General features: G+C 35.6%; 1 protein-coding gene across 1 annotated transcript in view; it reads right to left on the reverse strand.

The window, feature by feature from the left end:
* LOC145672005 (phospholipid-transporting ATPase ABCA1-like) overlaps positions 1-26,926 on the reverse strand; it is a 378,961-nt gene that overhangs the window by 30,413 nt on the left and 321,622 nt on the right. Inside the window, exons 32-35 of the mRNA XM_081741187.1 lie at positions 25,865-26,003; positions 21,053-21,176; positions 6,870-7,012; positions 3,216-3,326 (exon numbers count right to left, since the gene is read on the reverse strand). Coding sequence (XP_081597313.1) covers positions 3,216-3,326; positions 6,870-7,012; positions 21,053-21,176; positions 25,865-26,003 — 517 coding nt within the window. The remainder of the gene's footprint in view (positions 1-3,215; positions 3,327-6,869; positions 7,013-21,052; positions 21,177-25,864; positions 26,004-26,926) is intronic.

Consider the following 26,926-nt stretch of genomic DNA (forward strand, 5'->3'; position numbering starts at 1 on the left):
AGTCTGTAGCAACTTTGTTCGACGACAATGACAGTGACGTGGAGTTAGAGCTACCTGTTGGCGTCCAGAAACCTACAGATGAAGACGTACAATACATTTTCTGATGTGGTAATTTTCCAACGGATACACACTAGGAACTCTGGGTTCAATGCATAAAGTGTCACATGTGGGCACATATTGAATGCGCAGGTGCTGAACACGACGAGTATGTGTCTGACTATTGTCGCTAAGTGTATAGACTTACATTTGGTAGTATTGTGGTCTTCTGTGCCACTTTTTTTCATATCAGTATGTTTTTGTACTGGTAACCCATATTTGCACCACCATTTCTTAAAACGTGAGTGTCAAAAAAATGTAAACGTACAATACTAGTGAAACTAAATTGTTATTATTCAGTTCAAAAACTCTTGTCGTCGCGAATTCTGTCGAGGAATTTGAAACTTAAAATATATAAAACGGTAATCATGCTTGTTGTTCTGTATGGTTGCGAAACATGGTCGCTTACTCTGAGGGAACAACATAGACTGCAAGTATTCGAGAGAAGATCCTGAGACAAATATTCGGACCCAAGAGGAATGGAATAAAAAATGGCGGGAACTTCATAACGAGGAACTCTATAATTTATACTGTTTACCAAACATTGTTAAGGCCATGAAATCTAGGAGGCTCAGGTGGGCAGGTCATGTAGCTAGAATGGAAGTCCAATCAGTGGAGATATTCTGTGAACGCGGCATTGAAGGTTTGGGTTTTGTAGGCCATAGAGTCACACACACACACACACACACACACACACACACACATATATATATATATATATATATATATATATATATATATATATATATATATATATATATATATATATGTATATATATGTAGAGAGAGAGAGAGAGAGAGAATTTCAGAGTTCCAGCCTTCCTTGAGCAAGATATTATGGTAAAATAATCATATCCATACAAAAATTACGTTTGTTCTGCAAGTATAAGAGATGAATTTAACAAACCTTTGATAAAATTCTGTATACGGCACTTCAAATAAGCTATACATATCATATAATAGAAGAGTTACTATTTTCAAATAACAGTCGAAAAATTATAAAACGAAAGCCATTGTTCTGATCATAAGAACCATCAAGGTTAAAATTAAATACTTTTGCAGTTTTATCAGTTTTATCTGATAAGCCGTCGACAAGCTGTCATAATGTACAGAATTGCGCACAAAAATATGAAGCAATGTTGTCAGGTGGAGAATATTTTCTCTTTTGTCATGTTTGTATAGCCCTAGACTTTATTGGCAAGTCCAATTTAGAAAATACGGAGGAATTAACACGTAAGTATATGAAGAAGTGCAGAGAAGTTATGTACTGTATTCTTTTTTTAAAAAATGAGAAATGTTACAGAGGCTGTTGAGAAAACAGTTGAAAGAGGAAATGAGTTAAGTCATGATAAAGAAAAGTTTCTATTTTAAAATAAAGAAATAAGATTATCGTCCGTTGTCCGCAGTAGGGAATATGCCTACTATATTATTATTAATAATAACACAGAGAATGTCATCATAATTGTTTGCTTCGTTTTGTTTAGATTTCCACCTAGAATATGGGCTTCAGAAACCTCGGTAGCTCTTCGAACGACGAATGGGGCAGAAGCTTTTCATAAACATTACAATGAACAATTCTGTTCACCAGGTCCAGATATTTATCAAGTAATTTCATCTTTGTTGAAGATACAATCACAAATAAAATTGAAATTAACATCAATTACGAAAGAATATTCCAATACACAAAGAAATGAAGATTTGAAGAGACATAACTTCATATTGAAGCAGTATGAGATGTTTAAAAGTGATATATATTCAGACAAAATCTTTGTGTTTTACGTCCCACGATTATGTAAGCGAGGCTAAAGGAGACGGTGATGATGAGAAATTAATGAAATGGTGGAATGAAGAAAGTGAGAGGAAACCGGAGAACCCGAGCAAACTCACACACACGGTGTTTGTCCACTACAGGGTTCATTTGGCGCGAGCTGGGATCGAACCAGGGGCCCCATGCACCAGAGGGGAACGCTGTACCACTGAGCCACTGCGGCACCTACACATATTTAGAGTATGAGTCAAGGAAGATTAAATTTCTAGAAATTTTAGGCTTTTGCAATCAGGAAAATTTTAGCATGAGGATTGTAAACATGAAAACTTGTATTTACTGATTAAATTCTATTTAATTAAGGCTCATTATAATTTGCATTTTATTTCTAATATTTCTAATTTTTGTTTCTATCCTAGTCTGAAGGAAAACCCTGTTTGCGCACAGATTTTCAAGCTAGGATTGTGGCAACGTTGGACAAAAATGTGTGTTGAATTCGAGATCTACAGTATGCGCAATGCAGTTGATCCCAACTATAAATCATTTCCTATGATTGTGTTGAACCGCTTTTCTCTCTACTTACTCATTAATCTAACGCACCGAAAGAGTCTTAAACAAACGTGGTCTTGGATACGAATTTCAGTTGTGAATAAACCGAATAATTATATCTTACGATCTCTTTTTGCTCTAGAAACACAATCCTTCAAAGAACTGCACAGATTTGTTGGCTTTTCACGCCAGTTCTGATTTGATAATCACTGACTTCGATGGATGAACAGAAAACAATTACATTTTATGAACGGAGTATTTTCTGTTCCAGAACAGTGAATTTATGGTGGAATATATCGTTTCAGTTGTTTTTCCTTCTGTTTCCCTATACATTCTCATTCCACCAATTCTTTCATAATCATTCACTCATTAGCATTTAGTCTCCTTTACCCCGAAGGAGATAGCCTATCTGTGGAACGTTGATATTGTTTTAAAATATATAATGAAATTATCAGGAATATACAGGGTGGCCCATTTTAATCTTTCCACGGGAATATCTCGAAAGCGGTTGAACATAAATGAACTAAACAAAAACTCAAATATGAAATTCCATTTAAAATTTTAAAGTTGGTCAGTGGGCCCCCTTAAAGAGTGGCCCTGGGGGCACCACGACATTATCATTCGATTTGCCCCATGGTATTTCCTATTTGAGTTTTTGTTTAGTTTATTTATGTTCAACCGTTTTCGAAAGATTAAAAGATTTCCGTGGAAAGATTAAAATGGGCCACTCGGTATATCCAACCAAGAGAATATGCGAGTGGAAAAATCTACATTTAAAAGAATGTAATGTGAATGTAAATTGTACCTTCGTGAGATTTTTTAGTACCAAGACATCATCTATTTCAGGATTTTCAAGGACTCTTTTTCTTTCCCTCAGGACATCTTCGTCTTCAATGATTGGCTCCGGAAGATTCAGCTAAATAAAGTAAAAATACAAAACATAAAATATTAGAATAGATAAAACAAGAAAGAGATACAAGTTTATTGCTGTATTTTCATTTATATGTTAATGTATTTTACTATCTACATTTTTCATGTATATGGCTTAGAAAGTACCAGTTCTAGATGAATGAAAAAAATGAAATGAAATCTTTAGTTTTACGTCCCATGGTTATACCGCTTAGGCTAAAGGAGACAGTGATGATGAGAAATGAATGAAATGGTGCTATGAAGAAAGTGGGAGGAAACGGGAGAACCCCGAGAAAACCCACGAACACGGTATTTCTAGAAGAATGCAAAACTGAAAAGAAACATCTGGTGCATGAGATCCTTAGTTCGATCCCAGCTCGTGTCAAGTGAGCTTTATGGTGGACAAACACCGTGTGCGTAGGTTTTCTTGGAGTTCTCCCGTTTCCTCCCACTTTCTTAATTCATTCTCATCATCACCGTCTCCTTTAGCTTACAAATCATAAGTACGGGACGTAAAATTTAACATTTTCAAAAAAGAAATGACATTAAAAAATTAAGTATCTGCTACCGTACTCATATTTTTAAAACAAACAAAAGTGAACTTGCCATTCCAAAACGTAATATTGCTTTCTATCATAACAGACGCAATTTTCAGCTTAACGTCTCACGATAATGCAGTAAGGCTGAAGAAACAGTGATGATGATATTGAATGAAATGATGGAGTTAAGAAAGTGGGAAGAAACGGCAGAATCTCTAGAAAACCCACACACACGATATTTGTCGACTACAAAGCCCACTTGATAATAAGTAGGCTCAAACCAGGGACCCACGAAGCATAAGTGAGCGCTCTACCACTGAGCCACCGCTTCCTTTCCCCTCCTCCCTAACCACACAAGAGACTCTAGTATACACACTTACTAGGGATGATTCCATATCGGGACCTAGTACCTGGATAAAACCTATATATCGTCTGAAAGCTCTTGCCATGAGAAGTACGAAGACGTTTTCAAATCACGGGCAAACCCACAACTTCACCCTACAAGGGGCCCGTTTGTTGGTATTTGTGACCCTATGTATGACATATTCGACAGAAATAAAAACGAATGTTACGACCCATAACACGTAAGCATCTGAGCCCATTACGTTCCTTTTTCGCTCGTTGCTAGAACGTTACTCGGGCAAGGGTTTGGTAATATCACTTTGCACCCAGACGTACCCATTTGGTCAGTGTTGCCATATAATTGTAAATATAATGTGGCAAATGGTTTCTCTACCACTGAACGTATATCCATGTAACGTGGCATAAACATCATTCGTCACTAGAGAAAATACTGTGGACGTATTACTCTCTTAAGGACCACAGTTTGTCAGTATTGCCAACCAATTGTAAAAATGAGAAGGTGTAAAACAGGTCCCGTACGATAAGACGTTTATAAAACAAGCTTGGCAGAAATATCACACGATACTATAGCAAGAAGACGTTGAGTGTGACCATTTCCCAACCATTCTAGGTTGTCAGTGTTGCCAACCAAGTGTAAACATCACACTGTTACAAATGGCGTGCTTGCCATGAAAGGAATATAAAACAAATGTGGCATAAGCAGCATTGGACAATAGAAAACATAGTATGAAAGTCCCCGTCTCCATAGCACCGTAGTTTAGCAGAATAGCCAACTAATGCAAACATTCAAGATTTTTGCATGAAGTCTACAGCATTAGCGTACATAATTAGACTGTAATCCATGCTAGGTTTTCCACTATAGTGTTTCTTTCAAACATGTTTTTTGGGGGGCACTGCCCCCGAAGCTCTGAGAGTGTCCCCCCTGAAAAAACCAAAATAATATGTCTATAGTATAACAATAATAAATAAAATAATACTGTGTGAAAATAATATGTGCCCCTCCGAATACTAAGTGCCCCCCGGACCACTTTTTCTAAAAGGAACACTGAAAACAGAGGTCACGAAACGGTTAAAAGAATAACTATTAAACTATAAAGCATGAATAGACCTAGAAAAGCATGATTAGCATGAACTAGAGAATATCTTTAAAAATGGCAATAATAGAAATACATAAGAGGAAAAAACTAGAACGGAAAATCTTTGAGCATGATAAGTAGTATACCTACAATTTCACGAACGAAAATGATAATACGTTTACTTACGACCGCATAATCCCCGAAAATCTCAACAAAGTTTCGTAGCCAATCGTAATCGATCTCTAAGGTCTGAATATATTGGACATTCTACAAGAATGTGCCGAATACTCAGTGGGAAGATAGCCACGGAGAACACCTACAATATGCTATATTTTAATGCGCCATTTCATTCCTCAAACACAGTTTTTTAAAAAGAAGACTTTGTTGTTAAGATAATTTTGTGAACTTCATATTGTACAACATCAAATTCTTGCAAATTTCTAACTTGGCTATTTTTCCGAAACTAGAAACTCGTCTATTTTTTCTCTGCGTCATGTAATTTCGCGAACATGCCATTTTTTAGAATTAAATAAGCCTATTAAAATAATGGAATTTTATATGTGTAGGTTTAAATATTGAACCAATTAATGAAACCACACCAGGATTAACTTTCAAATTAGTAAAAATAATAAAAATAATGTATTGCCTTTCTCAGCAATCTAATTCGTGTAGATAAATCGCCTATTATACACAATCAGTGGCGTATTTAGGGGGTTATCGGGCTCAAGTCCTTCCCCCCCCCCCCGGAAATAAATTTGTTATATGCACAATTTCATTAAAATTTGTCGGCACCCAAAAGGAAAATAAAATGCTTATTCACGTGTTATGCATAACCCTCCAAAACAAAATTCTAAATACGCCACTGTACACAATGATCACCTACGACTTTAAAAGAAGAAAAGCAGAAGTCATAACAATATATCGTCAATTTTGATTAATTATTCCTCTGGATTAACTCTCTTTGGGAAGTTTCATTTGATGATTATCCTGCTACTTATTTTATTCGATTTTAAGATTGTTTTCCAGCCTTTCAACTGTCTTCTGAAATTGACTCGTTTTCAATTTGTCTTTTTTTTATTAGTATTTCGTTTCTGAATCAAAAGGTCTAATATATTTCAATAAAAAATTTCTTGTAGGCCTTATATCTGGAGAACTACATATAATGTAGTCAAACCCAAACTATCAGCTCAGTATCATATGCTTATTCCATAAAAAGAATAGGAAAACTCGATTTAGGTGCCGTTCAAAAATTTTGTGGCCCCTGATCTAAAAACTAATTATTGGGAAAGATCGCAATCTTTTAATCCATTTTTGGTTTTCCTAAAATTCCTGTTCGTTTAAACAAACTTTCTACATTATTCCTTTAGGCACCTGATTAGTTCCTTTTATCTCCTGTCTCGAATCTACGTGTTTAAGTATGGACTTACAAGTCATCAGAATTGAGACAGCATCTAATGGCAACATTGCAAGGCTTTCATTACTGGGGTCAAAGAGCTGCAAGTATACGAAGATTTTATTGTCTGTTAATATGAGGACAGAAGTAATAAATTAAAAGAGAAACAGAATACTTACTTCCCTTTTTCTACATAATCTCTCCAATATTCTGTATTCAATAATCAAACAGATTACGAAGAATACAGGCCCAAGAATAGCCAATGAACATACGTAACTACCGATGATTTGCCACTCAAAACAATTATAAGATTGTTCCATATCTAAAAGTAGACATAAATTTTTGATTAAGATATGTTGCTATAAACTAACAGTTTAATATTTCTAATACCAGTAAAAGTGTGCATTGGTGATAAAATATTCGCTAACTTATGGTACAGCATATAATTAGTGACCATTTAAAATAATGACACTCATAGATTTCATACAGTGATATATAGAATCTCGAACTAAGTCTGCACCAGAACTCTATTCGAGTTTGAAGACAACTTTTCCCCTTTAAAGTAGTAGAAATTCAATTAATCATTTTCTGGGTCCCTTGAACTCAAAATTTCAAACTGGTTTTAACAGTAAACTTAATTTTAAGATAATATAATAACTAATAATAATACTTAAATAGAAATAAACTTTTTAGGATACATGACAAATACATAAACTTTATATAGGCTAGGGCTTCTTTCAAGTAAGGTCCCATTGTCAATAGAAACAAAATTAGTAAAGATTTATATATATATATATATTTGGTTATTTCTTCTGTACTCATTACACTATTTTTCTATGTAGTTACCATGTTTGTTAAACATTTATCATAGCGTTCGATACGTTCTTGTACGCCCATTAAGTAAAAATTACCGCCTATAGCCGAAGCCAATCTGCAACCGTCGTTTTCACTGAGGCTATTGGCTATGTTTGTTGCTTCTGTTGAAATGCGCACGCAAGCTGTCTTACGGCATAACTTGGCCACCAGTTGCAGTCGTAGCGTGAGTTCTCTGCTAACAAGTTCCTTGATGTCAAAAATCGAATCACATACCTCATTCGCACTTGGTGGGATGCTGAATTTGATTAAACACTCAACGGTTCACATTGACGTTACGACTACAACTGGTGTTTCCTAATACCCAAGGCATGCTGGGAGACAGTACGCGCGCGCATTTCAACATATACACAGGGTGAGTACAGAAATACTCCCTCATTTGAAAAAAGTATCACTCTAATACCAAAACTGCTATTCTACTCTAACAGTCTGCTTCGTTGTCTGAATTCCAAAACTGACTACATTTGTAACGCTGGTAAGAAATGATGATGTGAACTGATTTCCCCTGAGGGAACATTAAATAAACGAGGGGATGAAAATAGCACTGCAAAAGTAGTGTTAAATCAGGTTGAGATAAACAGATGTTCATTAACATTTAAATTCTCAGATTGGCCCATGAAGAAGTTGTAGTTTATTTTGACGCTGATGAAACCACGCGTCAGGAACTCCAGCAGTGCGAATTGGAGCTTTGTCACCTTGGAAAACTGTATCATTGACAGAAAACACAATACGAACCATTGGATGAACTTGGCACCTAAATTGCCCACACATTCACTGAGGGCTCTACTTAGAACTGTTTTTAGTGTCGTATTAAGAGTTTGATTAACACTTGATGTTAACTATCATATTTAGAAACATGTTAGTGAAATTGCTAACGATTTATATCAAAATAGGCTAGCCAACACTTTCCCACAGGTTGTCCAAATAGATTACGAGAAATCAAGGTACAAAAGTACATCTTATATTTCCTGACGAAGCAATGAACTCAGAGTTTCTATGCAGGTAAATTAATCAACCATTTTGTTTGCGCTAACGTGTTGTTGACGATGAGAAGCTATTAGAATCTTACCCCGGTTGCTGATATTTAGATTTTTTTTTACCTGTGTCGGGCACTGAATATCACAGCAGGTTGTCCCGAGTGCTGATTGAGTTCGTCGGTAACTTTTGCCTCATTTGCTCTACGACAATTTTCTGCAATGCTTAGTAAACCCTATCTCTTCTATCTGCTATAAATCTTCGCTGATGTTGTTTTGCCGCAAGTTCTATTGGCTGCGATTATCTTGGACACTGTTCATCACGACATATCTAACACATTGGCAACCTTGGATACCAACAATTGGGCAACCAATTTGGCCTGTTTGAAATTCGGAGAGATCTCCATATTACATCACCACCGTCTTCCAGTTTCAGTGCAAGCCTTTGTTCTACCTCATCTGACATACTACAAATGATCACCTAATACATCAATAACAAGAACCAGACAATACATACTTGTCCTAAGTGATCCTACTTGACACATCTTACGCATTGGCAACTATAGATATCTCATCATTTTGATAACGGTCTGTATGTTTTAGGAATTACTTGGAAGAAGGGAAATATTGTGTGCTTAGTTCATGCAAAATACAAGACTTAAGAATCGTAAGTACTGTCAATCTGAGTTGCTGCTCCTTTAAAATTTACTTTGGTAGAATTTCTAGTAATAAAGCACTTGGAGTACATCCAGATTGTTAGCATTAGCTCAAGGCATATCTTAAATTACCTATATTGCTAATGTTAAAATGAATACACCTAAATGTGTGCTATTAGGTACTTCTGGGAATCTCCACTACTGTTTTAAGTCGGCAAAAAAGAACCGTCTGTTTAAATGAGAAACACAATTTAAAGTAATAGTTAACATGTATTTTGTCTCAATCTTAACCCTTATCCGGGCAAGCTATTTTTGTAACGTAGACTGCAACTGGGGCCTTACCAACTCTATTAGCCTTACCAACTCGATATGTTCATAACTTTAACTTCGACCAAAGATAGAAGAATTCAGAATTTTATGACATCAAAATATTTATGGTTATTAAGAAATTCGAAGAAAAATATCAAGCTACTGGGCCTGAGAGGCCCCGGTTGCCCGGATAAGGGTTAATTAATTTTGAGTGTGTGTTGGCGAATGTCTGTTATGTAAGTCAAAAGTGAATGACAATTCTCAGGCTAAAAAAGGTCAGGTTAACTAGATCATACCTGACGTAAATGATGGTGACGACCAGTGCTGTAGTACTAAAATTTTCAGAGGGTATACGCTGAATTTTGATCATCTATCATTGTCATAAGACACACAGAAGGCATTTTTAATGAACAATGTAAATCGTATGTATTAATTAATTCAATATTGTAAAACTTTGTGTAATTTTGTCTCATATAAGGAAGAGGTAGAGCAGTTAATAAAAAGAGTGTCCGGAATCGTCTCCCACTACCAGTTTTATTATAAAAAATATGAATATTTGTACAAAATACTATACAATTTGGTCTCTATTTAAAAGGGTGAGTAAAAGGTAGTCTTTGACCGAGTGGTCGCAGACAGGATCTCCAACAGAGCCCCGTAGCAGGCTAAGAGGAGTGGAGTTAAGGAACCAATGCTCCGTAGCAAGCAGAGGCAGGTTAAGTTGCCAACAGAGCCCCGTAGCAGGCTAAGCGGCTGAGGTTGGGATTCCCAGACAGAGCCCCGTAGCAGGCTAAGCCTGGAGATAGGATAGGCGTAGTCCCGTAGCAGACTAGAGGCCTGGGGTTAGGTTACTCCAAGAGTCCCGTTGCAGACTAGAGGAGGGTCACCAGAGAACTGGTGTCGAGTTGCCTTCGTCCATCCAATTTATAGGGTCCTTTTGGGTGGCGGTGGCGCTGCTGCTCCGATGTCGTCTTCTGCTCCATGAGAGGGGCCAGAAGCCGTCGTCTGCATGTGATTACAGGTCCCTCTGGTGGAAGATCCTCTTGCCGAACCATGTGGTGTTGTTTGTAAACATTGAAGCGTGGAACTGCTTGTTTACGACATCACATAGGATATTACACCCCCCTGGCTTGTTTAAAAAATAAGCCGAAGGGTTATTTTTCTTTATATGAGGGTTGGCAACACTGAGGTATCACACACAAAAAAAAGCACTAAAACATTAATAACACTTGCAACACACAAAAAAATCACTTTTCGGAGCAGTAATAAGGTAGCGGAAGAAAGCACTAAACAGTTAGTCCCTAATCACAGGCAGGATCGGTGCATTTTAATATGTCACTTCATTTCCCTCGAGGTAGGGCTGTTTTAAGCTTTGGCTTAATACGCATATATTAGTTCACTTATAGTGAATGGTGTTGGAGCCTGTAATGTCAGTTGCTGCATAGTTAAAATATTGGTATTAAATGTGTCCATCGGAATTGGAGGAGATATTTCTAAGCGAGGCGTTTTGGATATTTTGGGTAACGAGCGAAGACGGATATATAATCTATGTAAAATTATGAGTTAGGAGTAATAAAAAAGCTACTATGGACACTGAGATATAAAGATAATTTATATTGGAAAGTTCTGATTCGAACGGCGAGATTTCTTGGTCACCCTGTATAAGGTGTAAAATTTCTAAAATATATGCGTGAAAGATATGTATTTAAATAAAACAATCCAATTTTAAATGTCAATGACAATAGTAATGATGGTCCTGAATTCCTGGTCATCCTGTATAATGTAAGCGTGGTCATAACTTTTGGAACGTCCTGTAGAATATTTATATTCTATGTTGGTGGCATCATTTAGCTCAAAGAATGAAGAAGTTGTATGATTATAAGTTGATTGTCCTTGTAAAGGTCAGTTGCCTTTTAAATGCAAAAATGCAGATCTCAGCATTCTTTCAGTCCACCGTAAAATAAAGAATCAGCTTTTTATAAAACAAAAAGGAAATGAATGTTTGTGTCGTTATGATGAGTGTTTTATCTGCTGAACTCGCGTCTCTGTATTTTCTTTCTTCTTAGTGGTGAGTACTGCATTTTTTTTTTTTTTCGCTCGTGTAGAAAATAAAATGAAGTTATTTATTCTTGTTCTATATGATCTCTATATTCATGAAATGGCTTGATCCGGTCCACTGAAATCTCCTGTATTGTTTGACGATATGAATTTGGAAATTTGATCTTATAAAGATTAGGATTAACTCTTTCGATAATTTCTAGAGGTCCTACATATTTGGATGAAAATGATTCTGGTATCCCAACTTGACGATTGGGAAAGAATACAAGTACTTTCTGTCCCTTATCAAAATTAGTTTGTTGATGTCTGCTGTCAAAATATTTTTTCTGTTTATTATAACTTGCGATTAAATTATCCTGAACGATCCCTCGTATCTTATTCAAATGTTCTTTGTTGACACATAATGTTGGAGTTGACGCTAATGCAATATCAGAGATGGTCTTAGGTTCGTATCCATACATGAGGAAAAAAGATGAGTATTTAGTTCCGGCTTGCACAAATGTATTAATTGCGAATGTTATGTATGGAATTAGTTTTGGCCATTGATTTTGATTCTCCTGTACAAAAAATTTAAGAGCGTTCTGTATTATTCTGTGGAATGTTTCCACTACACCCAGATTTTTGTGGTCATATGCTGGACAAAATTTAAATTCAAAATTGTAGAATTTTGCTAAGTTTTGCAGTCTCTTAGCGTTATGTACAGGGTGTCTATCCAAATACAGGTATGAAAAAGATCCGTACTTAAGAATAATGTCATATATGAGAAATTGTTCAATTTCTTCTGCTGTGATGTTGTCTACAACTTTGGTGACACAATATCGCGTGGACATTTCTATAGCAACAAGTATGTGTTTGAATTTTCCATCTCCGACCGGCACTCGCCCAATTGAATCGTACTGCCAAGCAGTGGCAATGGGTTTAGATGGGTGATGCAGCAATTGGCCCGCTGGTTTAGCTGGTAACTTCTTTAGTTTTTGACAAAGATTGCATGTCTTTATTCTATTGGCTATGTAAGCTTTCATGTTAGGAAAATAGTATTTCCTAAGCGCCGACTGGTATGTCTTGGTGTAACCAAAGTGTGGTGCCATTGGGTTGTTATGAATAGCCTCGAACCATTTGCCTAGTAAAGATTTTGGTACGCAAAGTAAATACAGCAGTCCTAATTGAGGGTGTTTCTGAGTCCTATATAATAATCCATTTTTAAGAGAAAAATATTTCGCCGCACGGAGTGTAGATAATTTGCTAGGTTCTTTATTTTCCAATACAGTAATGATGTCCGAAAATGAAGGGTCCTTCCTTTGTTCATCTGCTAAATTAGGTAACATAATGGACTGGTCGATTTGAAAAGTGTGCTCTAAAGAATGTGAAGCAAAAACTTTAGCGTCTTCTGTGTCGGAGAAGTTATCAACTTCTTGATTCTCGTCCTTTTGTATATCTTGTTTGTCTTCTAAGCAGCTAAAAATGTCTGCGGGATGCTGTTGACTTTTAATATGCTGTATTTCAAAATTGTAATCTGCCAAAAATATTTTATAACGACTAAATTTTCCGACTTTGTCCGGTTGGGTAGTGAGTGATGTCAAACATTTAGCGTCTATAAATAATTTAAATTTTCTATTCAGTAAGAAATAACGAAATTTTCGAAGAACATATATGAGTGCATATAGTTCTTTTTGCCATGTGGAGGCCTTTCTCTCAGTTTTAGTAAAACGTCGACTACAATAGGAAACAACACGTTCCTGATTGGTTTTAGTATCATAACAAGCCAATATGCCGCCTGCGGAGGTTGACGAAGCATCTGAATATGCTCGGATTTCCAATGATGGATCAAAATGAAATAAAGATGGAGCTTGTATAATATCCGTTTTAAGTTTTTCAAATAGATCATCATGCTGTGTTGTCCATTTAAATTTTGAATTTTTGTCTAAAAGAATTTGAAATGGTTCCACCTTTTCCGTGAAATCTTTAATATGTGCCCTCAAATAAGAGCATAGTCCGAGGAAACTCTTCAAGGTGCGTTTAGAGGTTGGTTTCTTAAAACTGCGTATTTTATTGGAAATTTTAGGCGATATTTTAATCTCCTTTCCATTAACTGTGAATCCTAAAACTTCTAATTCCGAGTATAATAGATGGGTCTTGTTCGGGTTTGCTCTAAAATCGTGTTTCCTTAACCTTTTAAAGAGCAATTCCAAGTCTGACAATTGTTGTTTCCAATTTTTGCTTCCTATAACGAGGTCATCCGCAAAGGCTGTTATGCGCGGTGGTAGTCCCTCTAAAAGCATTCGTACAGCTATACTTAGGGCAGCGGCGGACGAAGTGTGTCCCATTACGCAACGTTGAAACTTATATGCCTTCCTAGTATGATTGAGCTCAAAAGTCATGTATTTTTGACTTTTGGGATGCAATAATAGCTGGAAATACGAGGTTTTTATGTCAATTGTGGATATAGAGCTTTTTCCTCTTAAAACGCGTAGAATATCCTCCGTATTTTGAAATGGTATACTTAAGTAGTGTGAGAACCTATTGCAAGCTTGGAGGTTGAGAACTAAGCGGAACTCTGAAGTATTTGGCTTCTTCACTATGAGAAGTGGCGAGGAAAAAGAACTGTCACTAGTTTCTTTAATAATATTGGCATCTAAAAGTTGTTTAATTTGTAAGTCAATTTGGGGTCTTACTGCCAATGGAATGGGAGGTGATCTCTGATGAAAAGAGGCTCCCTTATCTATTCTTATTTTATGTACATAGCCACGAAAGTAGCCAATGTCAGTTGGTGTATAAGAAAAGACATCCCTGTATCTAAAAAGTAGATCATGCACAGCTTTCTTTTGCTGACTCGTTAAACTTGGATTGATGTCAAATAGTTTAATATCAAAAAGTGACTTGGTCTCTTCCAGCCTATTCTGAATTTCTTGTTCCGTTCTATAAAATTTTCGTCATTTTGTTCATCTTTTTGGTAATCACCCTGTAAATCTACTTCTTGAACATTCTCTTCAACATACGCAATTGGGGTGCTCTTTACTAACGTTACCGGTCTACTTGTAGGATTTGATATCAATAAAGTCAAATTATTCTTAGGTACTTTAGTAGGCAACGTTTGTAGTCCGTATTTGTCCAGCAAATTTTCTAATGGAGAGATGAAAAAGTATTTATTATTCTTTTGCCGATTCTTGATATTAATTGGTAAAAAGAAATGTGACCTGGCTGGTATGGTAACCTTTCGTGTTGTAAAAACATCAGCCGACTTGTGCTGTTTTATTGTATGCCTAGCGTTAGCAGATAATTTTTCCTGAGTATCAATTTCAATTGGATACTGCGGAGGCCGTGGTTTCTTGTATACTGACAACATGTTATTCTTTAAGTCAATTTTGGTCTGTAATCGATTTAGAATGTCTTCACCGAATAAAGGCAAAAAATCTCCATGTTCTAAAATTCTAAAATAATGAGAAAATGTTGTTGAGCCAATTCTGAATGTAATCAAAGCTATATAGCGTAAATTTACGACAGAATTCTCAATTCCTCGTAGATTAGTGCTAAAAGGGATCAATTTTGTGTTTGGTGGAAGCCAATTTTTAGGCCAAAGACTCAATGAACTGCCAGTGTCTATGATTACAGGATACTTTTCTTTATTAATTGTTACATTAATTAATAATTTATGTTCCTGGTTTAACATTTTAATGTTCTCCCTTCTATCTGATAACGGAGCTACTGCATAAAGTGATGTATTTGCCAATCTTTATTGTTCACTTTTTTCCTCATTCTCGGCCCTCAGAACATGTTCTTGAGAGGGTGTGTCCTGGGGCCCCCCTAGGCGTTTCCCTGCTGATTGTTCTTATAACATGTACTGGAAGAATGACCTTTCTTATAGCACGTACCGCATACTGTAACAGTTTCCGGCCTAGGATTACTATTATTATCTTTATTATTATTTTTAGAATTGCTCTTATTTCCATTTCTCTGCCGATTTTGATTTCCGTTATTTGTACTTTTCGACCTATAATTGTTACGGCCACCTCTTCTAAATTGTGAGTTCTTAATGGCATTTTGAGCTACAAGAAGAGATAGTTCAGCCATTTGATTTGCTAATTTAGTAAAATCTAATGAATTGTTTGCACTGGAATTACTAGATGTGCTAGGCGCGGGGGGTTCGGGAGGGGGATTCGGATTAGCAACTTGGGGGGAAGGATTTGGAATTATCTGATTTTGTGATGCACCCTGTAGCTGTGGTGCTGAAGGTGTAGGAAAAACTGAAGCTGGTTGCTGGTATTGATTCCAACTAGGTGTTGGGTTACATATTGGATAGGTCAGTTGTTGATGATGTACAGGGAAGGAAGCGCCAGCGACTGCTGATGAATGTAAACTGCTGACTGGTGTACTCTGATCGCAGAGTGAATAAAATGCCTGTTGTAATTCCACGTAATCACGTTTCTTCATGAGGTCATTTGCTTTCTCGAGGTTGTGTAAATGCGTTTGTAAGGCGTGAACAGTTGTAAATGTTTCTAACGCTATCTTTTGCAAAAAAGTTTTCTTTAAACCTAAGGATAAATAATTTATTTTCTGCTCCTCGGTGGCCTGAGGCAAAACTTGCCTAATGACCCTTAATTTTCTGAGAAAATAAGCATCTACTGGCTCGTTTTCACCTTGTTGGACTTGAAAAATTTCGAATTCCGCTCGATATGCCGGTAATCTTGGTCTACTCAGTGCAACTAATTTGTCTTTTAATTGGTCATAATTAAGCGCTTCTAACTGATTCTGGGCCTTTAACTGTAGGACTAAATCAAGTGCTACATCTTGTAAGTACATAGGTAATAGTTCTTTCTTTTTCTGTTCATTCCACGAATGCAATAATGCAAGATGGTCAAAAAGCATAAAAAATCTATCGGGGTCCTCCGTAACGTGTCCCGAATACTTAGTGAGGTGTGGTATATTAAAAGAAGGGCGCGAATTTTGCTCCATGTTAAAAATGTTTTCTGGAAAAGTGTTTTTACCAGTTCTAGTTTGAGGCATAAACAAAATTCAGTTCACTTAAAAGCACTAACACTTTAAAAAATTCACATACCTTCCACAGAAAAAAAAGTCCACTTCCGGTTAATAAAAATACTGTCCGGTAGGGGAGTATTCAGAGTTTATTCTGAGTCGGTCAAGCCTCTACCATGTAAAACTTTGTGTAATTTTGTCTCATATAAGGAAGAGGTAGAGCAGTTAATAAAAAGAGTGTCCGGAATCGTCTCCCACTACCAGTTTTATTATAAAAAATATGAGTATTTGTACAAAATACTATACAATTTGGTCTCTATTTAAAAGGGTGAGTAAAAGGTAGTCTTTGACCGAGTGGTCGCAGACAGGATCTCCAACAGAGCCCCGTAGCAGGCTAAGAGGAGTGGAGTTAAGGAACCAATGCTCCGTAGCAAGCAGAGGCAGGTTAAGTTGCCAACAGAGCCCCGTAGCAGGCTAAGCGGCTGAGGTTGGGATTCCCAGACAGAGCCCCGTAGCAGGCTAAGCCTGGAGATAGGATAGGCGTAGTCCCGTAGCAGACTAGAGGCCTGGGGTTAGGTTACTCCAAGAGTCCCGTTGCAGACTAGAGGAGGGTCACCAGAGAACTGGTGTCGAGTTGCCTTCGTCCATCCAATTTATAGGGTCCTTTTGGGTGGCGGTGGCGCTGCTGCTCCGATGTCGTCTTCTGCTCCGTGGGAGGGGCCAGAAGCCGTCGTCTGCATGTGATCACAGGTCCCTCTGGTGGAAGATCCTCTTGCCGAACCATGTGGTGTTGTTTGTAAACATTGAAGCGTGGAACTGCTTGTTTACGACATCACATAGGATATTACAATATAAAGAATACATTATTGTTTTATAGTCTAAAAGCATGCTATTTTCTTGATGACACTCCTTACATAAATCACAGCATTAATAACATAAATGGGTGTAGATATGGAGAAGGAACCAACTCACTCCGAGAAGAAACAGAGAAAAATCTCGCCGGATTTTTTTTCATGACTCATATATTTGAACACCTGCTAAGAATATAAGAGAAAAAAGGTGGTACAGTAACTTTATCATTGGAGTCATGGCCCGATTAAATAAATGAATAAATCATAGGCGACGCCACAATGGGTGCAGTGGGTGCACCAGCACCCACATTAACTTCGATTTTCAGATTTTCTACAATAATCCTTTCTATTTTGTATATTTCTTGTTTCCTACGTTTGGATATATTTGAGCGATTTCTTAAGTCTTTCATAAGTTACTTGTTATCATACAGTGTTTTTCTAGTTTTTTTTTAAAAAGTAAAACTTAGGGATTATTTTTGGGATCTTATGGCTTAATAATGCAGAGCGTTCTGGCAACAATGTTAAGATGTGTTGTCTCATTCTAGCCTGCACCCACATTACTAAAATCCTGGCGCCGCCTATGAAAGAAATAAATATAAACGAAACTATACAATTTGAAGCAGAAGGTACACTCTCATGGCTAAGATTAAGCAGAGGGTATACGGTATGTACCACCGTGTACCCTCGACTACAGCCCCGGTGACGACCCAAACTTAAGAAGTCCACCAGATGCGTGTAGCTGTCTTTGTTGTACACAATATCAGTCTCTTTGAATAACTTTATCAATCCTTGATTCTAAATCTTGATGATCGACTGCGACTAAGATTCACAGCGTACTCATTATCGTTGATAATCAATGTCGTTTCTAATTGATTCCAATTCTGACTCCAGCCAAGACTGACTGTGACGAAATAAACTGAAGTATTTATACAAAAAAAAAAAAAAAAAAAAAAAAGATGCTTGCAGTGCAGCTCTTGGCTCCCAAAATTCGGGCCAAAGTCATTACATGTGCGTATGAGATTTCTCTGATAAAATCTTAGCTAACCAATTCCTCTTAAAGATTGAGCGTCATGTTAACACACTGAATTTTACATAACTTACATAACGCTGCCCGACGAAATGTGTTTGTGTTAACAACAAAACATCAAATGACAAAAATACTTACATTCACAGAAAACAATTGACGACATTATTAACAACATTCTATAACCAGTGGTGCCCACCCCCCTTATGTCTATGACGAACCCCCCCCAATTGTCTATCCGTAGGTGTTCTTCCATGAAAAAAATATTCTTTTCGATTAATTTTACCCCCCCCTCATCAAACATATTTATATAGATTTTAACCCCCCAAATATTTCAATGACGCAGTTTGCGTCATAGCCCCCCCCTTGTGGGCACCCCTGCTATAACGATATGTTATTAACCCTTATCCGGGCAACCGGGGCCTCTCAGGCCCAGTAGCTTGATATTTTTCTTCGAATTTCTTAATAACCATAAATATTTTGATGTCATAAAATTCTGAATTCTTCTATCTTTGGTCGAAGTTAAAGTTATGAACATATCGAGTTGGTAAGGCTAATAGAGTTGGTAAGGCCCCAGTTGCAGTCTACGTTACAAAAATAGCTTGCCCGGATAAGGGTTAAGGATAGTGGTCTGTATCTTATGATATCATTTCCTATGGTCTGTATCGTATGGTATCATTTCCTTCTTTTGTGGCCAAACATGTAGAAACTAATTCTTTCTGGCAGTGTTGCCAGATCTACTGATTTTGCAGGAGATCTCCTGCTTTTTCTACGTTCTACTGATCTACTGCGAAAGAAAATGAAAAGTTAACAATCTCCTGCTTTTTCCTTACTTCGAGAAGTTGAAAAAATATATTACTAATAATATTGAATTTTCAATGTTTCCTCACATAAAAAGACGAAATTTCTCTGTTATAATACAAAAAAAGCTCTATAGAGCTTTACTGTATATAATATGAATCCAAAGAATACAACTGTACGTCATCTTCTATATGCATTCTGGTTAGCATTTTTATGACTTTTTGTAAGATTTGCAAATAAGTGTTGTTTAGATTGGGACTTTGGTTGGAAGAGTGGCTTAGATCGTTTCTCCACGATCGTCAGCAAGAAATCGTCTTACGCCATGGTCACACACCAATGGTCAACATGGACTACACCATGTAGCTACGTTATCGCTACGTGCATGAAAAGACATTTTCCCACTCCACTTTGCTCTTTCACTACGTTTTACTTCACACATGTGTGTATCAAATAATATTAATATAAATCGGGACTTTTCCCTTTTATTTGTACAACGTAGTTCATCGGAAATGAATTCTGGACTGCTTGTTTTGACTACTGCCCTCTTAATAATGGCAAATGTTATTACCCCCCGGATTCACATTCAAACGCCACCACTGTATGTGTCTACTGCTTTCTCCTGTTTTTTATCTTCGAATCTCCTGCTTTTCCAACTGACTCGTCTGGCAACACTTCTTTATATAGTATGAGAGGAAGCCATATTGAGCGTAAGTTCGTTTATAAAGAAGATTAATTATAAAATTAATAAGTTAAATGCAGAAAATCCATGAAAAATACAATAGTTCAAATAAACGACTTCTTGTGTTATCATTTGAACAGTTGGTATATGAACTATTTTTTAAATATTTTCATAATTTTAATATAGATATAACGTAAAACGCTATTATATAACCTAAAACGTTATAATTTACAGATTGTGTTTCTATGAAACTGAAATACCAAAACAAAAACCAACTTTGATATTCCTCCAAAACTAAAAACTAACATACACAATATTTCCAGTATTATTATTTTCGGTTATTAAATTATTGAAACGCCTTGACAGTACAGTCCAAGTCTATAGAAAAATACAATAATAATCTAATAAATTATTTTCCATATGTTTGATTCTCTTTCACAAAATACCTTTCAATTTGATGATTGATATGTTAGGTGTAAAAAAAAATCTGTTAGCTTGATTTGTTGTAAATAAAAGGGAAGTAGGTCAAGAAGAATATGGTAAGCGTTGATAATCGTAAAATAAAACATAAACTGTCTGCTACATTTTTCTTATCTACAATATTTATCAAAATAAAATGATTTCGAAAGCTATTGCTCCTCACACTCTGGATCGTTTCAAGTACGAAAATCGATTAATTACACTAAGCTCACATATTTACGGATTCCATAACTAATATTAAATAAAGCTAAGAAGATAAAACATTGGACTGAAAGATGGGTCCTAGACTAGCTTTTATTTAATTGGTAAGTATAGATCTTTCGCTTTGTAACTACATTATTGCTGCACCGAACTAACTGATTCTTGCTCCAATAGTTGCGATGAGCTTCCTTTTCTACTATATAACAATAAAAATCTTACTTTTATTCAAAAATGTATCTATGTAATTTTTTAATTATAGCTAAATATGTATTTTCAATAAAAATAATAACTCCAAGTAAATTTTGTGGTGGACAAAATCCGTGTGCGTGGGTTTTCTCGGAGTTCTCCCGTTTCCTCCTACTTTCTTCCTTCCACCATTTCATTCATTTCTCATCATCACCGTATCCTTTAGCCTAGCCGGCATAAGCCTAGAGCGTAAAACTTAAAGATTCCAGTTTTAAAAAATAATAATAAAAATAGATATATACCTAAAACTTTCAACATCTCCACAATATAATATGCTTGCGATAAAGTTATTAAACCATGGCACAAACAGAACTGTGGGAATATAGCAAATATATTTTTCCAGAGCATAACAATGGTCGGGCTTTCCTGGAAAAGATTAAAATTATTAGTTTAATAGCCTGAAACATCACATGAGGATGAAGCAATTACAAATTGGATGTAATGAACACATTGTAATATACATAGAAATTCTTTATCTTCTTAAATTTTTATGTGGAAAATACCTTTTCAACATTTATATTTTGGATCATTAATGTATCCAAAATATATATGCTAAAAAGGACTGTCAACACAGCAACATTAAGAAGGATTGTAATTACATTGCAATAAAACAGCTCAATTTCAAGTAACATTTATAATTTCATACAAATAAAACGTAAATACGTATTTTGTAATTTTGGATCCATGAGGTTAAATAAATATGAAAGTTCATATTTATTTATTTATTTATTTATTTATTTATTTATTTATTTATTTATTTATTTATTTGCCAAATTTCCAGATACAGCAAGGCAGCCATTTTACACTGAAACTATATAACATAGAATATAAAATTAACAATAACAAGTGTAAACAAAAAGCTATATAATGGTCCATGAGTGTAGCAATAACAACTTGAAAGAAAACTAAGGTTCTATAAGTCTAGCAATAACTTCCCGTCGGAATACGTTCTCAGATTTAAAAATATCCACATCAGAAGCAATGGAGTTAAATTCAGAAGCCAGTCTATGGAACAAAGAACGCTGAATAATTGAGAATCAAGGCGTGTTGCAATGAAGTAGTTCACTATTTCTAGTTGTTCTTGCAGGTACCCAAATATTAAATTTAGAGATTAGTTCTTCAGTTCCAAGTTTCCCATTTAGAATTCTACGAAGAAACATTATATCAAGTAGAATGCGACGACGTGCTCTGGTGTACGGATGCCAAGAACAGTCAACAATTCAGGTTTACTTAAACAGCGTACAGAAGGTATTCTTTTCCTGACAATGGCAAGAAAGAAAGGACCTCGCACTTTTCTTATGGAAAGTGGCTTTCGGCTAATGTTGAAACTTCGCTGGTTGATAGTTCTTAACATGTGGATCAAAAGTCTCAATGGGCACAAAGACCAAAATCCACTCCTTCCCCCCAAAAAACCGCCTCCAAGTAGCTGGGGGGGGGAGATTGAACTGATTTCAGCATGTAAAACTGAACTGAGTCAATGTGAGAGAGATTTGATACGCTAGCCATGCTCCAAATGATGGAACAGTACTCTATTTTGGTTGACGCTAAACGTTTTATAGAATATACTTAAAGCTGTAATATCCCTAATATCATATGTAGTGTAGTCATCATTTATATCATAAGTGTTTCATGTTCTAATCACTATATATTGTATACATATTCTATACAAAGTAAGGCGTACTATGCACTTTTCTGAAGACTTTATATACAGGGTGGCGCCTAAAATCATCTGGGATTTAGTTTTGAAATAAAATTTTAATATTTTCAGAAAGTATCGAGTGGCAATCCATTACACGCTAATTACAAGATGCATTTAACTTTCGAACACGCTCAACATGTCCACTATTTTCACTGATAAGATTCTCGCGAACGGACAATCATGGTTTCCACTACGTGGCGATACATGGGCTCAATGATCTGGGTTTTCACTTTAAAAATATTATTATGATGCTTGTTTAAAATCACTAAAGAAATCTGGGTTGTTTGGGGAACAATTGTTCATAACAGAACATATTTGGAAATCGACTTGATGTAGGGTAGCGGCCCCTCACTTCTCTGTATTTATATATATTAGATACGTTATACTATAGTTAGATGCGATATTTGGTAAATTATGGAACAGCGCTGTTTATCATTTAAAATTTCTTCTCGTCCTTTTTCCGGTGTTAACTTTTTTTTTTTCGTTTGTCGAGCTGCAGCAAATATTATATATACAGTATGTGTATATTTGGTTACTTTTGAATTGAGTGATCTGGTACCATAGCTATTGATAGAAGTCACGTGATTGTAGTACTGCATTCTGATTGGCTGATTGGTCTTCTCTGCGATGTACAGGGAACAAGTGAAAGGGCCCTTCACTTGTCCTCTGCAACGTATGTAAAACACATCTCTCATAACTTGTGTAAAAAATAGTTTATTATTATTAGTGTTATTACCACTCGTTATTCTGTACGTGAGTATTTAATTTAGAGTATTTAGTCATTTACTGAAGAATTTTGTTAGTTAAATAAGAGTGAAAAAATTGTATTTTTGAAATATTATTTCACGTTGTTACTCTGAGTTATAATTGAAAGCAGTAGCCATATTGAGACCGATTTCAAGCTAAAACATGTGGTATACCATGATGTTAAGGAATAATTAAGAGTCTTCATCCCGGCGAAATTAAAATACCGCTAATTTTACAGTAATTATGTGATATCTTCAAATAGAGAAAAAAATAATTGAAATATGGAACAGAAGCGCCCTAGACAATATTATTTTGCGTGAGGTACCGTTATCACAAATCACCTAGTGGCTTTCCGTTTTCAGCTGTTTAGAAACGCGAAAATAAATGCCGATTTTCAAAATGGCTCGAAATCGAAAGCAGATAAGTGAGTCGTGATAACGGTATTTCATGTAAAATAATATTGTTTACGGCGCTCTTGTTCCACATTTCGATTATCTTTTATCTATTTGAAGATATCACTTAATTACTGTAAAATTAGCGGTATTTTAATTTCGCCGGGATGAAGACTCTTAAGTTTATGCATGAAATCGATAATCGAAGATAACTCGAGATTCATATATGTTTTATTCTACGTGACAGTTATACAAAGTTTATTCTTGTTATATATTGAATCTTTTTTTTATTTTTTGTTTTGTTAATAAAAATATGTTATGTCGACTTTATTCCAAGGTGTTGTTTGTCAAGTTAAATATCTTCTTAATCCTTCAACCAATAAAGATTGAATATTCAAATGTGCTTAATAATTATCTCTTTTCCAGCTATATTCTCATTTTTACGTGCGCTAAGCAACGTTATAAAATACATACCTGTTGGGGATACCTTTCTCAGGAAGGACAACTTATTTTTTTTCCTTTGCGTATTTTTTTTAAATTTAGTCATCGTAAAAGTTGAACTTTCTGGGAGGGGGCTGGTAATGGCGACATTATCCACCCACAACAACGGTACATTGAAACCACTCCATCTCCGAATGTTTCATGAAAAAAAAAAAAAAAAAAAAAAAAAAACAGGCTCGACGTTCGTCGTATGAGATATTGCAACATCTTGCATCATTCATTCTGTATTAAAGGGCAAGGTTCTTGCATGAAGGTGCAGGATGAAGCTGCCATGGAGAATTTTGATATTTTCCACTGTTGCTTATCTGCCCAAAAAGGAAGAGTCAATCAGATCATCACTGGAAATAGCTGTCCACGCAGTATCTCTTGGAGTTTGCGGTATTATTTTGTGGCATATTTTGGGGTTTTAGATGATTCGAAAGCGAATATTTTTTCTGTTAACGACATCACAAAGGTAAAAGTAGTGTTCCAAACTTTACGAAAGCTTATCATACCTCAGGGTCTTCAGGAATTCACTTAGGAACTACTATCCAAATCAGTGGCCTATCCAAATATTCAAGTTTCACAATCCTGTGTTACTTCCGCAACAATTTTTATAGACGTAGTTGGTAAGTACTTCAAATTATATGCCCGTAGTCAAACTGCCTCTATAAAAATTGTTGCGTCAGTACCTGAAGATTCTGAAACATGTATTTTTGGATAGAGCACATATTAGTTCCTAAGTGAAATCTTGACCCGACTACGGTAGGTTCCATGGTATTGGAGCTATGAATCTTTAAAGTTTATTTTTTCATGTTTTCGGCAGCCTATAACTCCGACGGAAAGCATTTTTACATCCAGGTAGGTCTCTACGTTTTTGTCTTATATTCGTATCAGGAATCACCTCCCAAACGTTCGCGGTGTTGTTTTGAAACACCATATGTAATAAACTATCTTATGTATGTCAAAAAAAAAAAAAAAAAAACTACGTTAGTTCGTTAACGGAATACTGTTCACTTATACAAAAATTAAATATACCGTACTCTTTAATGAAACCAAACAAAACGTAAAATACTTATAAATATATTGGTATGAAATTATACAACTTACTACTACCTGAAATTAGAGAAATAGACGCTAAAAATTTTGAGCGTTTAAATAATGGTGACTAGACAAGTGTATATACAGTATTATAAGATTTCGAAAAAAAAAACTTAATGTGTTAGAATAAGAAGTATTTTGTATTTTTTCAATTCAATCATTTTATACTATGTAATATATAAGTATGACACGGGTTATTATAATTGTGCCGTGTTATGCAAAAATGAACTAAGCGCCAAACTTTGAAAATCCACGTAAATGCGACGATTGATTCCTGATAAGCATTAGAACGTTTTGCACAATCGAAAAGAGAGGAAAACCAACACCTTTCAAAAAAAAAAAAAAAGAAAGAAAAGAAAAGAAAGAAAGAAAGAAAAAAAAGAAAGAAAGAAACATAATTTCACTTTTGATTACGGCTACATTAATGCTGGAAATCAACCTTTATACGTAATTTTCTTAAAAGTATTAAAGTGGCGCTTAGTTCGTTTTCGTATGATACGGTACAATTGTAAACATCGTTGATGTATGTGCTAATTTAAATCTTGGTGTTATGTATTATAGTATTGTGTTATGTAATGTGAAATAATTCTTATTCTTGACTTTGTACAAGCAATTTGATGATTCCATTTTCTTACCAGTATTTGTTCAGTGAAGATTGCTGTAAGAGTACACACTAGTCCAATTACCAGATTTGAGCAAGCTAGAAACACAAATGCAGTGCTTGAGTCAGAAAATATGTAACTGAGTACATACATCATTGGGATTGTAGCCAGTCTGGAATTGACCAAAAAACATTGCGATACGTAAATATATTTTGTTCGTGGATACTATGTATTATTTTCCTTTTATTGTTTATTGTTTATTGTTAAAAGTATTACAGTATGGATAGCCATAAACTTTTAAATCAACCTTCGTATTTTTCAACGCCGATTTTTATAAGTAAAACGCAACCAGCTAATATTTGGAGGAGAAAGAAGCACAGGAATTTTGTCACCCAAAAGGTGCCTCACTTTCCAGATAGCCCTGCTTCCTCCCGTCAGCCCAAATTAGGTGAGGAATTTCGCTACTCTCACGCTGAACATCCACGCAGTATAAACTCATGCAGTGATGACGGATTCTACGTGATAATTTGATTTTTGTACATAATCATTAATTTCCTATTTTATTGGGAGTGTCAGTGTCTTCAATATGGTTTTAATTAACCTATGAATTATCCATTGTATACTATTAGTAAAACAATGAAGCATAAACTTAATGTTTAATGTGCACTATATTTCAGTTTGGTAGTGTATTCTTGCGCTGCTGAATAGGTAATGAATTGACGCTAAAAAAGAGGCACGGGACTGAATCGAGAGACCTGGCAGCAGTGATACGTGTACGAGTGATGCTCCTATAGGAAGAATAAAATATACATATGTATTAACGAAAGTTATTTTTATATATTTCTTTCGCCAGTGCAATGAAAATAATATGTTTTTACCATTCTGTGGCGGTACAACATAAATAATGTGATTTTGATATACATTGTCATCTAACCTATTTTGAACGAAATGGAATGAAAATAATAACATTTTGGTGTACTATTATGATGCAGAATTGAAAACGTCGCACAAACTTATCTTCATTCAGCGATGGAAGTGAAATATCTGCAATAAACTTTTATCTTCGTTTGAATCACCGCACCCGCCGATCGCGAA

The sequence above is a fragment of the Thermobia domestica genome, chromosome 15 (assembly GCF_964235325.1).
Source record: "Thermobia domestica chromosome 15, izTheDome1.hap1.1, whole genome shotgun sequence".
Lineage (NCBI taxonomy): Eukaryota > Metazoa > Arthropoda > Insecta > Zygentoma > Lepismatidae > Thermobia > Thermobia domestica.